This window comes from Balearica regulorum, chromosome 2 (assembly GCF_011004875.1).
Source record: "Balearica regulorum gibbericeps isolate bBalReg1 chromosome 2, bBalReg1.pri, whole genome shotgun sequence".
Lineage (NCBI taxonomy): Eukaryota > Metazoa > Chordata > Aves > Gruiformes > Gruidae > Balearica > Balearica regulorum.
Window position 1 is genome coordinate 83,047,415 of NC_046185.1, and position 15,404 is coordinate 83,062,818.

General features: G+C 36.5%; 1 protein-coding gene across 1 annotated transcript in view; it reads right to left on the reverse strand.

Moving 5' to 3' along the window:
- Positions 1-2,846: 2,846 nt before the first annotated feature.
- MARCHF11 (membrane associated ring-CH-type finger 11) overlaps positions 2,847-15,404 on the reverse strand; it is a 31,037-nt gene continuing 18,479 nt past the window's right edge. The window contains exons 3-4 of the mRNA XM_075747120.1: positions 10,471-10,663; positions 2,847-3,332 (exon numbers count right to left, since the gene is read on the reverse strand). Coding sequence (XP_075603235.1) covers positions 3,010-3,332; positions 10,471-10,663 — 516 coding nt within the window. The 3' untranslated portion in view covers positions 2,847-3,009. The remainder of the gene's footprint in view (positions 3,333-10,470; positions 10,664-15,404) is intronic.

The window sequence follows — 15,404 nt, forward strand, 5'->3', positions numbered from 1 at the left end:
ATGTAAATGCAGAAATATGCAAAATTATTGTGCCATGGAAATTATTAATGATGACAAATCCTACTATTAAAAAGGCTTTTTTGATATTTGCCCTAAACAATTCTCTTACTACTAATTTTCATTACTCTTAATTGGACAATCTTTTTCCCTCAGAAGCTATTAAGTGTTCTAGATCCAGGTGTCTTTCAAATATATGTACACAGAAATCTTGTCCTCTTTTAAATGACATCTATCGATCTTTTATGGTGAGTCATTTTTTTTTCCAGCACCCTAATTATTTTGATATGAATGAAAAAGATTTCTTTACAACAAAATGTTTTCATATAATTCTCAATTTTGTTTTTAGGATCCTGTAAAAAGACCACTGAAATATTCTATAAATCCCAGAGATCACAAGTACCTAAAGGTGTGAGACATAACCTTTTAAGTATATTGCTCACAGAATGCCTTATTCTCCTGGTATTACAAGTGCTTTTGAGATACTAACTCTGATTCCAGTTTGGTCATTTGGAATTGTGGTCCTTCTGGGGAGGTGGGCTTTATTTCAGTAGTAATTAAGAAGAAATTCCCAGTGATACAGCAGGTTTCCCCAGTCATAGTTCCTCTCATCTTGTGTTTCTCCACAAATTCCTCCATTGGGAAATTGTTTAAAGCTAATCGGGAAAAGAATTCTCAGAGTTTCTCAGTGAGATTACCAATCGTATGTTGGTAATTTGCCATGCAAGAGATAAATTGGCTTTTTTCGAGATAGCATTTTGTTGTTCATGGCTTATGTACTGCTTTCCACCTTAATAGTTTAAAGAGCAGTAAGGCATCTGTAGATTTAGCAAGTGTAAATTTGAGCTTGTGAGATTGTAACACAGAATGCTGGGCCCTGTGTAGCGCTCATTGGCTAAATGTTTATGAATATATAAGGGGCTCTTAGCTCCAAAGCTTAAATTATTTCTACCTCCCTTCCAGGTGTAGCTGCAGAAGCCTCCTGTGTCTGGTCCTGGCACACGAGCTTCTTACAAAGGGAAGGCACGCACTGATTCCAGCACCATCCTGTTGATCCTCGAGAGGGAATTTTCCAGCCACTGCACTCCAGCTACTGTGCAAAATAACTCAAAAATGTTCAGCCATTGGTTGCAACTTATTTTGAAACAGAAAAATGTTTAACTGTGTACTGGGTGCAGGTGTTCAGGCAGGATGGTGGGGGTGGGAGCTGCAGGGGCAGCCTCTGTGAGGAGAGGCTGGGACACAGCTGGTCCCAGCAGAGATTCCCCTGCGATGCTGGAGGAGCAGGTATTTCCCTGTAGCCCCTGGTGAGACCATGGTGGAGCAGGTATCTCCTGCAGACCATGGAGAGGACCATGCTGGAGCAGATCTCCACACTGGAGCCGCTGGAGGACCCCACGCCACAGCAGGGGGACATGCCCTGAAGGAACTGTAGCCCGTGGAGAGCCCATGCTGGAGGAGGTTTATCCTGAAGGACTGCAGCCTGTGGGAAGGCCCCAGGCTGGAGCAGGGACAAGCGTGAGGAGGAAGGAGCGGCACAGAGGAGCTGGTATGGACCGACCGCAGCCCCTCCATTCTCCATCCCCCTGCGTCCTTGGATGGAAGGATGTAGAGGAGTTGGGACTGAAGGAGTGAAGGTGAGCCTGGGAAGAAGAGAGGTGAGTGGAAGGAAGGTGGTTTAGGTTTTGTCTTTGTTTCTCACCATCCAACTCTATTTTAATTGGCTATAAATTAAATTAATTTCCCCGTATTGTCTCTTTTTTGCTCATGATGGTAATTGGTAAGTGATGTCCTTGTCTTTGTCTCGACCCACGAGCTTTTTCATCCCATTTTCTCCCATCGTGTTGAGGAGGGGGGAGAGAGCAGCTGGGTGGGGATCTGACAGCCAGCCAAGGTCAACCCACTACAAACTGTTCTAAGTAAGCTAGAGCTCTGAGTCATTTCAGCCCTACTTTTTCATCTTGATCTTCAACAGACTTAATAATTAACTTGGAAATTATTTCCATTTCCATTTGATTAAATGATATTAGAATTTTTGCCATGAGACAAAAACAGAGAAGTAAACTTCACAGCATTGATTAGCTATCATGATAAAGATGAATATTGGTTCATTTTTAATATGATGATTTGTTACCTGGCAAAATTAAGGCACTGCATTATTTCTATTTCAGTTCCCATTAGGATTTATTATTATTCCAGAAGTTGTAATGTACATTTCTTCTTTTTCTTTTTTTAAATATGGGATGTTAGAATGGTGCTAGAAATTCACAGGATGATAAATTCAGCACCACCGCTCAGACGGTAACGTTGTTTCTGTGCACAGGCACAGCACCAGCACTCTGCAGATTGTGGAGACTCGAGAGGAAGTGCAAGACTCTTCCCCTGTCTGTGAATTACTTGTGTCTGACCCCTTGCATGTCCATGTGGGAGAGCTAAAAGAAGAGCTGGCATCTTCCCTCATGTTTTGTAGACCACCCATTGGACTTCTGCTTAAAGGCAAGGGACAATATATCCTTTACTTACTTTCATACACCTGAACTGAGCTACAAACAACAAAATAAAGACAGAAAAGGAAGAATACTTGACTTGTGTCAACATTCTTTTTCTTTTTGGAAGAAGGTTATTCAGTCTAATCCTCATGGAATTGGGAGAAATAACAGTAGTGGATTAAAGTTAGAGTTTAAGAAAATACATTTAAATATATTTTTTTACTTAAAAATGAGTTTCCTCATCATTCAAAGACCTAAGAGTTAAACTACATTGTATACACCTCAGATATAAATTGACAAAAAGATCTAATAAACCAGACTATATAAAAAGCAAGAGACTTTTTATTTTTCAGAAAAATGTATTTGTGTTTTAGCCGATCATATAAAAAACATTAAATTTTTAAAAAATGTGTATATATTTTTTCAAGTGTTAATGGTTTCACCATTCATTGTAACTACATTCCAAAGTCCTGTACCACCAGGGCACATTACCCTTATCTGTGTAGCACAGTAAGCATAATCTTTACACGGAGGTCACTCTCATCACTACTTCCCCAGAGCCGTTATCTTCTGATGAATCTTCCTGAGGTCTCATGCGGTTGAACAGATGTAACAATACATAGCCACACTGAAATCTTGGCGAGGTTAACTGTGTTGGATGAACTAAACTTCTGTTTCGAAATGCAGTCAGTGGTAACCACAATGTCCTTCCTGCTGAGGGTTCTCCTCGATTGCTCTCTTCTATGTCTGTGGCTTTATTGTAATTTAACACATCCCAGTGTAGATTCACAGCCCTCCAGCGCTTAAACACTCGATAAACAGATGCACCTTCATGCACTATCAGTCCTGAAATGAAGAAAAAAAAAAATCAGTTTGTGAAAAATGTCACTGGATACCATTTTGCGAGCAAATACAGATGTAACACATTGTAGTGAATCTGGCAACTGCCAGAGCCTATTAAATTACTTGTAACTCTGATAATTCAAATAAATTGTACATATGCAATATAACTGGATATTTGTATGTTTAAGATTGAGAGGCAGGAACATGTAGAGGAAATAAAATTGTTCTGAATGAAAGCTCAACATAGCCAATATTGGAATAATCTGAGCATGCCCAACTACAGAAAGTATTTAGGTTTAAGTAAACCAATATAAAATAACCTTACTGGCAGATTTGTAAATTGACTGTTTATGTTACTGTTATCCTTGTTCATACTGAGATTCGTACTGGTGTAAGTAGATCTTTAAGTTAGTTAGACCTTCTGTAATGGACAGGATGGTCTTAAATTTATTTAAGAGTGTTTTGTAGAATTCAGTACAGATACAAACAAATTTAAATGTTTTCACATTCTTAGTTCAACATGGGAGCACAGATTTATGAAAACCTGAAACAGCTGTAAGTATAATGACTGTCCTGTCTTGCTTCAGTAGAGCAAGAAGAAATTAAATGTTATTATTAACTATGATCAGCATGGCAAGGATGATAGGCTTTCTTCTGTCTCTTCAAAATTCAGTAGCCAAAAGTTAAGAAACAATTTTTTTGTTGAGGCAGAGTTTTAAAAAGTCCTTCAAGGAAAATACAGAGTATCTGGAGTCCTCAATAGACCAATCTGCTTATCAGCTTCCATGTAGCTAATATTTATGCTTTTTGTATGCATACAAGCAATTTATTTACTTAAATGAAACTCTTCATTTTTCGTATGTGTGTTTATATGTATTCATACACACACTCTTTATGTGTAAATATTTCAAACATGGGTTTACTGGGGAGACACATGGGCCTTCAGCCTTCTTATCAGGTTTTTCCCCTGTTCCTCAACTAGCCTGGTAACTTAGACGGTCCTGAGCAATGTCGCGTTTCCTCTGACTCCCTGCTTTGGGGGGAAAACAATCTGCCTGGCCAAACACATTTGTAACTTTTTTTGTGCAGTGTGTTTCTTGCCTAAAATATTCCTATACATGGTCACATCTATAATATGATCTGCAGTGCCACAGCCTATATAGTCCTTTATCCCAAGAGATTGTATATCACCTGTTCCTACACAACAAAATTGTGATTTAAGTGTGTGAGGTCTCTTAGCATGGTTAACTGAAAAGAGACATTCAAAGAAAGATGGCACAAGCAGAATGGATGATAAAAACATTTATATGAACAGCAAACCTCAGATTCAAGTGCAATGATTTGCAGATAGCAATGCCTAATCTAACGCATTTTTAAGATCATTACACTGAAAGATGGTGAAACACAAAGGTTGCTTTCAGAAGGACATGATAGCAAATGTAGCATCTCTGTAAGGTGTTCAAAAGTTGCCTAGATTTTATTGAAGCATCCGATACAGCAAAACTAACACAATATAAACTTAATTAAATGTCACATATTCTAAATGTATTTTGTATCAGCACAGCATTTTAGTGGAAAATTTTCTTGATTGCAAGATGTCTATCTTCATCTTTTCAGATATTATAAAGAAAGCTGTCCTAAAAATTTAGCAGTCATGTAAACACATAAATGTACCTTCAAGACTGGCTATATTGCCTTAAAAAGGATAAATGCATTTGATCATGTACAAAATCTATAAACCAAATAAGCCATGGTTTTATTGCTGTGACAAAGATCCCCCCCATTTTTTTTTTTTCTGTTGGATTTCCTATAGAATGGTAAGGGAGATGAGCATAATTTTCCCTCTACTTGTCACTGGATCATAGTATTCTTTGTCCCAATTTCCCTCAAGACTATGATGAAGCAAAATTGAGAGAACTTATTTACCCCAATGTAAAGATTTTTGATACCTGCCTACACTCCACTGGAACTTGAATAATAACTTTCAGAATAGAGAAGGAAGCAGTTAAGAAAGGATCATTGAGGTACATGAATTAAACAGTCAAAATTATCCTCTCAAAATTATGACAGAGAAGTCTTAGGACTTCTTTTGGGGAGCTCTTTTTTTACTGTTTTTGAGCTTTCAGGATTTACTGAAATTATGTTTTCAAAGTTTTTTCAACAATGGCAAGGAAGAGAATTTTTCTTTAAAATGGAAGCTGTTATTCACATATGCTCTAAAAGAACTACTGAACAAAGGATCAAATATTGCAAGGCTTGAAATAAAATTGTCAGATTTGGAGAAAAGGAGCACTTTCATAATTCCTTCCATAAAAAGCTTTATTTCCCATCTGATAAAGCTACAGATTGAAAAAGACCTATGTAGAAGAGGCAAAAGAATTCCAATAGATCTTTTGTCTCTTTGAAAGGTATTTTCCAGGGAGTGGGGGGAGAAAAAGCTCTGAATACCAATGCCTCCAAGACCACAAACAATCTGGGTAAGGTTTAAATGCTGGAGATTTTCCAGTTCCAGAGAAGTTCTGAGGTTCAAAATATAAGTAACTACAGTGAAGCTGTAAGAAAATGGCAGAGAGTCTTCTTTTTTCTTAAGAGTTCCACAGCAATGAATGAGGATATGAGAGAGAAAACAAGGATAAATTCATGAGTAATACTGACTTGTTCCAAACACCATGATTCCAACAGCACAGAGGACATAGTTGCACAGTTCTAGGGAAAAAAAATTACTTGTTTACCCAGATGATCCCAAGAGGAAGTGTTAGAATTCACTACTGTTAGCTGTTCTGACATTCTGTCCAATTAATATCTACAAGGAACAGAGTTTTGGGATGATGGACCTGGCAAAATCTCCTAAGGCTGTAAGAACACTTTACGTTTGGTATTTATGTCTAAAATGTAGGGATTTTACTGGGATCCAGACAATAGGATTATAGAGCAATCATAATTTTATTTTCTTTTATTGCCAAGTGTTATGAGATTCTTTTACTCTATCCAAAGGATTTCTTACCCTGAGTCACAAGACCACTTGAAGTTTTTCATACTGAATGACTTTACAAGCAGGCAACTCATCATATATTATTCATATTTGGTGGTATTAGGTTGCAAAGTTGTCTTATTTATCACACTAATCTTACTTATAATCATTTAGGAATGGTGCTCCCAGAAACATCACAAACTTTTGCCAGGGAATAAAAGAACCTTTTCAGAAACAGAGTTTACCACTGGACAAAATGCCATCTCTTAGTACTATTCTAGGGCCCACAGACATAAAAAAAAAAATGCAACAAATTGCTCAAAGCATTAAAGTAAAACATGTCCTCTCTAAAAATAGCAATATAACTCTTTCTAAACTATTTACAATTAGATCTAATGTGGAAAAACAAAAATACTTCTGAGTAGAGAAGTATTAACTGCCACTAGATGTGCTCATTATAAGTAACTTTAGCCTGTACATTTCTACAATTAAGGAGTTGTTACACAAATGTTGCTAGGCTTCAAGTTCCTTGGTGAGGAAGAAAGAGGCTGTCAGAGGGCTATTCACACCTCACATTGGCTCCCATCTCTTACTCTCTAGCCATAGTACTACTGGCATCACTCATGTTTCTAGTGCAATGTTACAATTGCTTTTCACGCTCTAAAGGAGCTGCACTGTTATTCTGGGATTGCAAGTGAGCTGTTATTATTTGTGAGAGATTTTGTTCATGTTAGAACCATTTATGACTAGTAGTTATGATTATATTCTGGTGAAAATATATAAAATTATATGACTTCACTGTTATGAGAAATACTTGCTAGGTCTATCAAGTAGAATGGCAAAGGCTTGGTGTACTGTCCTTCAGCAGCTAAATAAGGGGTTTATATTATTCATTCCTTTCATATCAGCTCATGAACTCACTGTCTTTGGTAATCCCTACATGGATGGCCTGATCCTAGTTCTACTTGATTAAAATGTTCAAGGTTTGCCTTAGGAAAACTACCATCAGTAAGGTTTAAGAGAATAGGTTTACGCCCAGTTTAGATGCAGAAATGTAGAAACTAGTGACTTGAGGTTCTGATAAGCAAAACCAATCCTGTCAGGAAGAATTCTGGAAAAATTTAGAGTAGAACAAGGAGAACAATGGATACCAATAAAATATGTACACTGGAACAAAGAGAACATATTCTACTGGTGATCTGTAATCTTCGGGATTTTTTTTTGTGAACAGTGAAACAAGACCAAGAATTAAAATGCAAGTTACATGTAATTTAATTGAGAAGAAAGTGGGTGGCATGCTACGTATGGTATGTAAATCAATCATTGGGAAAATAAATTAAAATATGCAAGTTTTCAAAGATGTCATATAATACATCAGTATCTTTAGGCAAACTGCTTTTAAAAATAATGACAACAAAACGTTTCAAAAAGTACAGTTATTTACACTTCACAAATGACCAAAAATATTCACATTGTTTATGTAAAGCTATAGGGAGACATAACTGAAGGCAGTTGGAATAAGTCTTGGTCACACCACCAGTAACTCAAGCACTTGTCTTGAAATTTGTGCTGCACATGAAACCCCATATGCCTGCATAGATTTTTCATTGAAATAAAGAGAGATTCCAGTGGGAGTATAGGTATTCACTCACTGTAAATCCTGTTGAAAACTAAGAGAATGCCATGGATGACTAAACACAAATGAGAGGAGAGAAGATACTAAGTGAGAACTGTAAGCATTACAAGCTTTATGATATAAGAGTTTATATTCAATATGCAATGATAAGATCATATGTTAATACCTTTGGGAAGTCATCAGCATAATGGCCAGTGTTGTGGTTTTTTTAAATCATTAATGAGTAATAATTGCATCCATCTATTAGAGAATTTTATTCAAACATTTTAAATTAAAACTATCAATCTAAAATCCCTCACTTTATGATGAAAGAAAAAGATAATATTGAATAAAGTTGAATATATTAATAATTTTTTTCAAGAGTTACAAGAACTCCTGGTCTTACAAGCTTACAGAACACAGATTACTTGAAAATATATGCAGAATAAGTGGGCTCTATGAATCTGGATCATCAGAATTCTACAACTAGCAAACCTCCTTTGTAGAGCTTTCTGAATTTCCAGATATAGTTTAGTAAACTGTGAAGTCGTATCTGCACTGAACTTCATAATTACAAAACAGTGTCCAAATATGTTTAATTATAGTCAGTTTTACATAAAAATTTCCATGTGTTATTTATGATGGGACTATAAAATATGCATTTATGTAATTAAAGGCAAGTCAGTTTTTATCTGGTGGGTGAAGACAGCTGCACGTCGACTGCTCCTGCATGGTGCCAGTTAGGCTAGAAGCTCCATAGCCACCTGAGGTACGTGTTAGTTCAGTGGCTTCCAGTCCAGAGGTGGTTTGAGCCTGGCTGGCTAGAAAGGCAGCCTACGTAACTGCATGTACCAACTTACTAAAGGCTCGCCTTACAATAGCTTACTTCTACAGATAAATACACTAATATTTCTCATCACCCATAGATGTTCTCAATTGATTTTGAGATTAATTTGGTTCAGGTGTTTTAACAGTAAAACAAATGGAAAGAAATTGAAATAGTTTGAAAAAACTGGTTATTCCAACTCGCTGATGCATACCAAAGTAATTTTTTTTTTAAATTGTAATCTTTGTGAAAAAAACCCACAAACAAACAGAACTCCATATAAATGAGAAGTTTAGAATGCCTGAAGTACATTTTGTCTTCATTTAGTGTTTTTTTTAAATAAAAGCAAAACCCTCAATATTAAGTGTTAAGCCAGAAAAAGCGGTATTCAGGAACCAGCATTTAAGAGGGCATATAGCAGAGCCCTTTTTTCCCATTTGAAAGCTGAGCACTTGTCCAGAGTATTAGAGACCAAGATTCTGTTCATTTTTCTGTCTGAGAAGATTTGGGTTCACAGAAGAAAGCTTGTGTTCTGAAATATTCCAGAGTGGGCTTCTCTTAGAAAAATTACAAAATAAACAGAACTGCTGATACAGCTGAAATATAAATATTCTTACAGTAATGGGATGGTTTCAGTAAAAGATGATATGGCTTTATGGTTGGAGCAAAAGCCTTGATATTAGGATTCACTCTGTTTCTTTGCACCTTATTGAGCAGAATTCAGCACTGTCCTCCTGAATTCTTATACATGAGATTGGGATAACATCAACATTTATGACTCAGAAATCTCAAAGCAAACATCAGATAGCATTTGACTTCTGTATTTTCCTAGAACTGAAATTCTAAGAATGTGGTTTAAGCTTTACTGTAATTATTAAATTTTCTCTGCAAATAATCATAGCTATTCTATCAATTCAAGGCTGTTTTATCAAATATTAAAGGGATTGCTGGGTCCAGTATATTTTCAGAAATTTCAAAACTGGTCAAAATAGCTTTGCAGTAAATTGCATTTCCTGTTACAAAATTTCAGCTAGAGTTAAATTGGGGTTGTTCAACCTGGAGACAAGAAGACTCCAGGGACACCTTAGAGCAGCCTTCCAGAACCTAAAGGAGACCTACAGGAAATCTGGAGAGGGACTGTTTACAAGAGCATGTAGTGATAGGACAAGGGGTAATGGCCTTGAGCTGAAGGAGGGGAGATTTAGATTAGGTATTAGAAAGAAATTCTTTACTGTGAGGGTGGTGAGGCACTGGAACAGGTTGCCCAGAGAAGCTGTGGATGCCCCATCCCTGGCAGTGTTGAAGGCCAGGTTGGATGGGGCTTTGGGCAACGTGGTCTAGTGGAGGGTGTCCCTGCCCGCAGCAGGGGGGTTGGAACCAGATGATCTTTAAGGTCCCTTCCAAATCATTCTATGATTCTATGATTATTTTCATCTATTTAACTTCCTGAACTTTGCTAGGTGCCAATTTTTTCAAGAAATTGAAACTGATCCTGTTCTCGTCACAAAGATCTTGGGGAGACACTTTGATGAATCTGAGAGTAAAGTTTCTTTGGTTCTTTTCTCTTTGCAGTATTTGTAACACTGTAAAAAGCAGTATTCGCCAAAGGTACCATCTGAGAATAAATCTGCAAAGAACTGGAGTGATCGATTAGAGTGACCAATTAGAGAAATAGATATAGTCACAGTCTTAAACCACAGTCTGTGCTATTTAAAGATTTTGAGCTTACCTATGCATACTAGATCCATAAAACCATACATTCCATAGCAGATTTGAAAAAGGATGTCCTTTCTTTGCCATACTGCATAAGGGCTGAAGGCTGACCATAGAAGCCAAGTCACACTTGCTACTAAGAACAGAGATCCTAGGATTACAGCAACCATCTGCACTTTCTCAACCAGTGTTATAGTAATGCTTTGCCACTAAAAGAGAAACAAAGTTGTATAAGATAAAAATGTTATTTTCTGTGATTGTACATTCAACTCCACTTTTTTTCCTGAAATCAGAAATTATTTTAATATTTATACATATCTTCATAGGTCTTTACTAATATCCTTGATACTGAATTTTATTTTTTTTAACTTACTTCACTTTTGATTAAAGTGAAACTAATAGTTGCTTCCCCATCCCCTCCAGCGTCACTACCATCACCATCTAGCTGTGAACTTCAGAAGAGTTAGTAGTTTTATTTGTTTTGAATACACAGGCAAAAAAAGATTTAGTCTTAGTAACGGAACTCAGCCTTTCATATTTGTAGGCTAATGAGGACAATAAAAAAAAAATGTTGGGAAGACAATCTTAAGTATGTTTCATGTTAGTGTGACAAGTTGAAAGTGACAACTTTCCTTTCCATCCTGCCCCTCTCAAGTCTGAAGCCATTTCCCACTTTCCTGGTGCTCATCAAAGAAGTTCCAGGCTATCTCCAGACATACCGAGGGAGTTGGGTTAGCCAGTGTTAATATTACAAAGAGACACCTGCAGCCTAGTATGGAAGCAACCTGAAGACTCAGGATGAGCCCTGAATATAGGTAGCATGAACATTTCTTTTCAGTGCACCTCAATTACCTCCTCCTTTCCAGGGAAGGCTGTATCCTCTGTATGTGAGGTGACTCAGATTTATGGTGTGACCAGATTTAAACATAAAAGAGTATGCTTACTGAATTCTGTCAAGATAGGAACGGAAATAAAATTTTGTTAAAACAGTCACAAAAGCAAAACACAGCATAAGAAAAAAAGAATTCTAGATTACCTTCGACATATATGGTCTTTCTTGGCCATAATTGTCTAAATTAGCTTGGCAGGCTCCCCAGTCTAACCCCATCATCTGTTCCAAAGCTAATACGCAGACTTTGTAGACTGCTATCTTTTCTGTTCCTAACTTGGAACATACCTGCCCTCTTATACAGTTGCAACATAGAATAAGTGGAGAAAGAGCTACTGAAGTAGGGATTCTATTACCTCTTTTTCCATCTGGCAGTAATTTTTCCTTTTTACTGCTACTTTATGAAAGCTTTCTCTTTTTACCAGCAGTTGGGTACCCAGTACCATATGATCATAGGATGCTAGAATAAGCCAGGTGGCAAGGGGCTGTTGGAGGTGTCTAGTTCAACTTCCTGCTCAAAACAGGGTCAGTGATGAGGTCAGACCAAGTTGCTCAGGGCTTTATTCAGTAACACCTTGAAAACCTCCAAGCATGGAGACTGTTCAGCCTCTCTGGGCAGCCTGTTGCACTTTTGACTGTGCTCAGGTTGCAAAATGTTTTTCTTAAAAAAAGTTTTTCTTATATCCAGGCTGATCCTCTTTCGTTCCAACTTACGCTCACTTCCTCCCATCAAGTAGCCCTGTGAAGAGCCTGGGTGAGCAATGAGGCCCTCTGCCCCTTCCTTCTCTTTCAGCACTTGCCATTAACTTTTTTACTGTTGCCTGCCTAATTTGCACGTCTGGTGCTGCATGCCTTTTTTTGTTGTAGCCTTCGGAATATAACAGTACAAAAAGATAGCTGTATAACAATTTTTAAATTGTCTATCTTGAAATACCATCCTTTTATAAAAAACTTTATTAAACTTGTACTAGCTATTTCATTGAACTTCAGGGTTTGGCATAGGGCTATTCATATTAAAGAATACCTTTTCTATGGTAAAGCAACTATAGATACTAATTTCCTTTGTTAGAAATTTTTTCCTAAGGTCAAGGAAGATCATTAACAAGTGATGCATGACAGAATGGTGTGAGCTCCTCATGATTCATATATTACTTGTATATTTAAATGTCAGGACTGAAATTCATAGAACTCTCTTTAGACTCTATAGGGATATGTTCAACAAAATTATTTTTCATTTCTCAGCTGAAGCCACATAGTGTGACTTGGCAGAAAACTGTCAAAAATGCTATTGGTTATGTATCTCTTTCTATCTTCTTTCATTATCAGTGTGAGACAGACCTGTAATAAATTTGTTCAGAATGCCTGAAATCAAAGTGCATTTACATGAAGTAAAGCTTTAACTGTCAGAAAATATTAAACTGTCAAATTCATGGAAGAAGCTGGCAATAAATGGAAAAAATGTTATATCAGATCTTTCACAATGTAATTTCAGCAATGCAGAAGTTCCTAAACTTATCAGCTTATTTTGATTTTCTTTTTTTTTTCTTTAAACTTAAATTACTCATAATTATTCTAATTATTCTGCAAAGACAGCACTGAACAGAAGGAAAAGTAGTCCAAACATTTGGAATAAGTAATGTAGCATGCAGCCTATATATAAAGCCCATCCCTTCTTCTGGTGTTGTCTGACAACCAATTTCTATTCCAGTCTCCCACTTCCAACCAGAATAACCACTCCTACCATCTTTTTCCATCTCATGATGGCTTTTGTTGTGTTACCCAAACTTTTTCTTTCTAAAAAGCTTGACTTTGAAAAGTCCTAAGAAACACAGATATGATCCTCACTGCTTCCTAGCATCTTCTCAGTAATGTATTCTAGTTATTTTGCTGTTCTCTTGATCAGATTAATTGTCTGTCAAGAATACAAGCAATAGAATCTCTCAACCTCAATAAATTCAATAATTCCAAAGATTCACCAAATTAGCATGCTAGCAACCAGGAAGGAGAGCCACCCCAATTACTGAGAAAATGCTCAAGTGTTCCACAGGTTGTATTTCCTAACTCCTTTGCCTGTAAAAATCAAAGAACAGTTACAAAACAAAACAAAAACCAGCAAAACAAAACAACCAAGAACCACAAAAGGGGGGGTTGGATGTTTTCTGCTATTACTCATCTACTTTGGCCTTTGTGGTATTGACTGCCTTTCTTCTACAAAAGAAACTGGAGTCCTCCACCTTCCTCAATATGAAGGTCAGCAATAACCAAGCAATTTAAACATTTTTAGGAAAGGTATCTCCCTATTAGTGTAACCTATAAGTTAAACTAATAGATGATGTCCCACAGTAGACAGAGGAGGAAGGTCTGTATGCATGAGATGGAAGGCATTCAAGAGGCCCAGAAAGTTTTATACTTCTTACTTGCAGTAACTAACTAGTGCTAGGCAGTCTGCCGTAAGAATCCAACACCGTAAGAGTGATGGGGGGGGATGGATTGGTATTAAGCTCTAACACATGATCAGTTTGAGGACCTTGGTTTCTGTGTATGTCTCTCCTTAATACTAATGGTAAAAAGATGGTGGATGTTCCTAATGGCTAACTTACCTCAACTGAAATTTCCTCCTCCTTGCCCCTCTCCAATCAGTTTTGATTCAGAACAGTCTGAGATTGCCTCTTGGGAAATGACTGTCTGATTTTTTTCCCACAAGTTTTACTGAGTTTGAGTACAAATTATAAAAAGTGAACCGATCTTATTGAGATATAGGCATATTTTTCACATAATGAAGAAGGTATTCTGTAGTTATGACATGACTCATATGTAAATAAGTTTGGAAGGTTCAGTCCTTTACTTAGCCATGGACGGTAGTAGCTTATAGGCAATGAGAGGAACTACATAGGACTGTATTTTTTCATGGCATTGCATTTCATGACAAGGCTTGTGAAGAGGAACTGGAGTTGTGGTCACACTGTTTTCTTCTACCTGAAATCTTACTCACAGCCTAACTAATATGTGTAAGTATACGCTCTGACAGACACCCAGGAACAGAAGGCTCTTTTTCAAAGAGTAAGATTCTTTTTATAGTATCAAAAGCCAGTTAAACTTTTTATTTGATTTCTCACAATCATTTACCTTATTGTATGCCCTGTTACATGTTGTTATAATCACTTCACCTTTTAATGTCAAATTAACTGCTTACAATAAAGAGATCACAAAAATAATGTAGTAAAATAATTCTGTGATAGTTAACATTGAGAAATTGCATTGAGAACTTAACAGACTGAATTATTTAACATTCCAAATTGAATGATCTCATTATTAGTGTGTCAAAATTTAAATCCATTATTTCCATAGAAGTGTTTCTCATTTTCTTCATATAACTTGTCTCACAACTCTTAATTGCTCCTGATTATAAATTATATTATGACTTCCCAATTTGTTTTTGTCATTTGCTGATTATACATTCCATAATCAGTAACAGTTCTTTTAGCTAAGTATTTTGCCAAGTCAGAAAAGATCTATACAGCCTTTTAGTGTCAGCTTCTGTAAAGTACATGACCCTAAAAAATAAATATTATGAGAAAGATTACCATTTTTGCTTAAAAACTAAAAATTGAAATAAAATTTTAACTATTTTGTATCAATTATAATGATGCTGTGAGTAATTTTTCAGACATATTCATAAAAAAATTCATTTAAATTTCTATGAAATAGGATCTCATTTCATATTCCTTCCCATCATATCTGTAGTGTTATGATGTACCATGCCTTCCTTGATGCCCATGAAAAGAACGCATTTTACTTTAATATACAAATGATGATGAAATCTTCCTTTGAAAATGGTGCCTTCATAAACAAATTATAATTCATACCTCTGATTTTAATGTAATACTGTCTGTCCCTTGAAAACTTCCTATACTTTTCTTCTACTGACACTTCATTATGTTTGGCTCTTTTAATCTTTTATTTACACTGGTCTTCCTTTCATGAATCGTTTGGGAGTGCAGTACATTAATGGTACACTATAGTTCTAATGCTGACCCCAGAAACGTTGGTCCTCTTCTTCT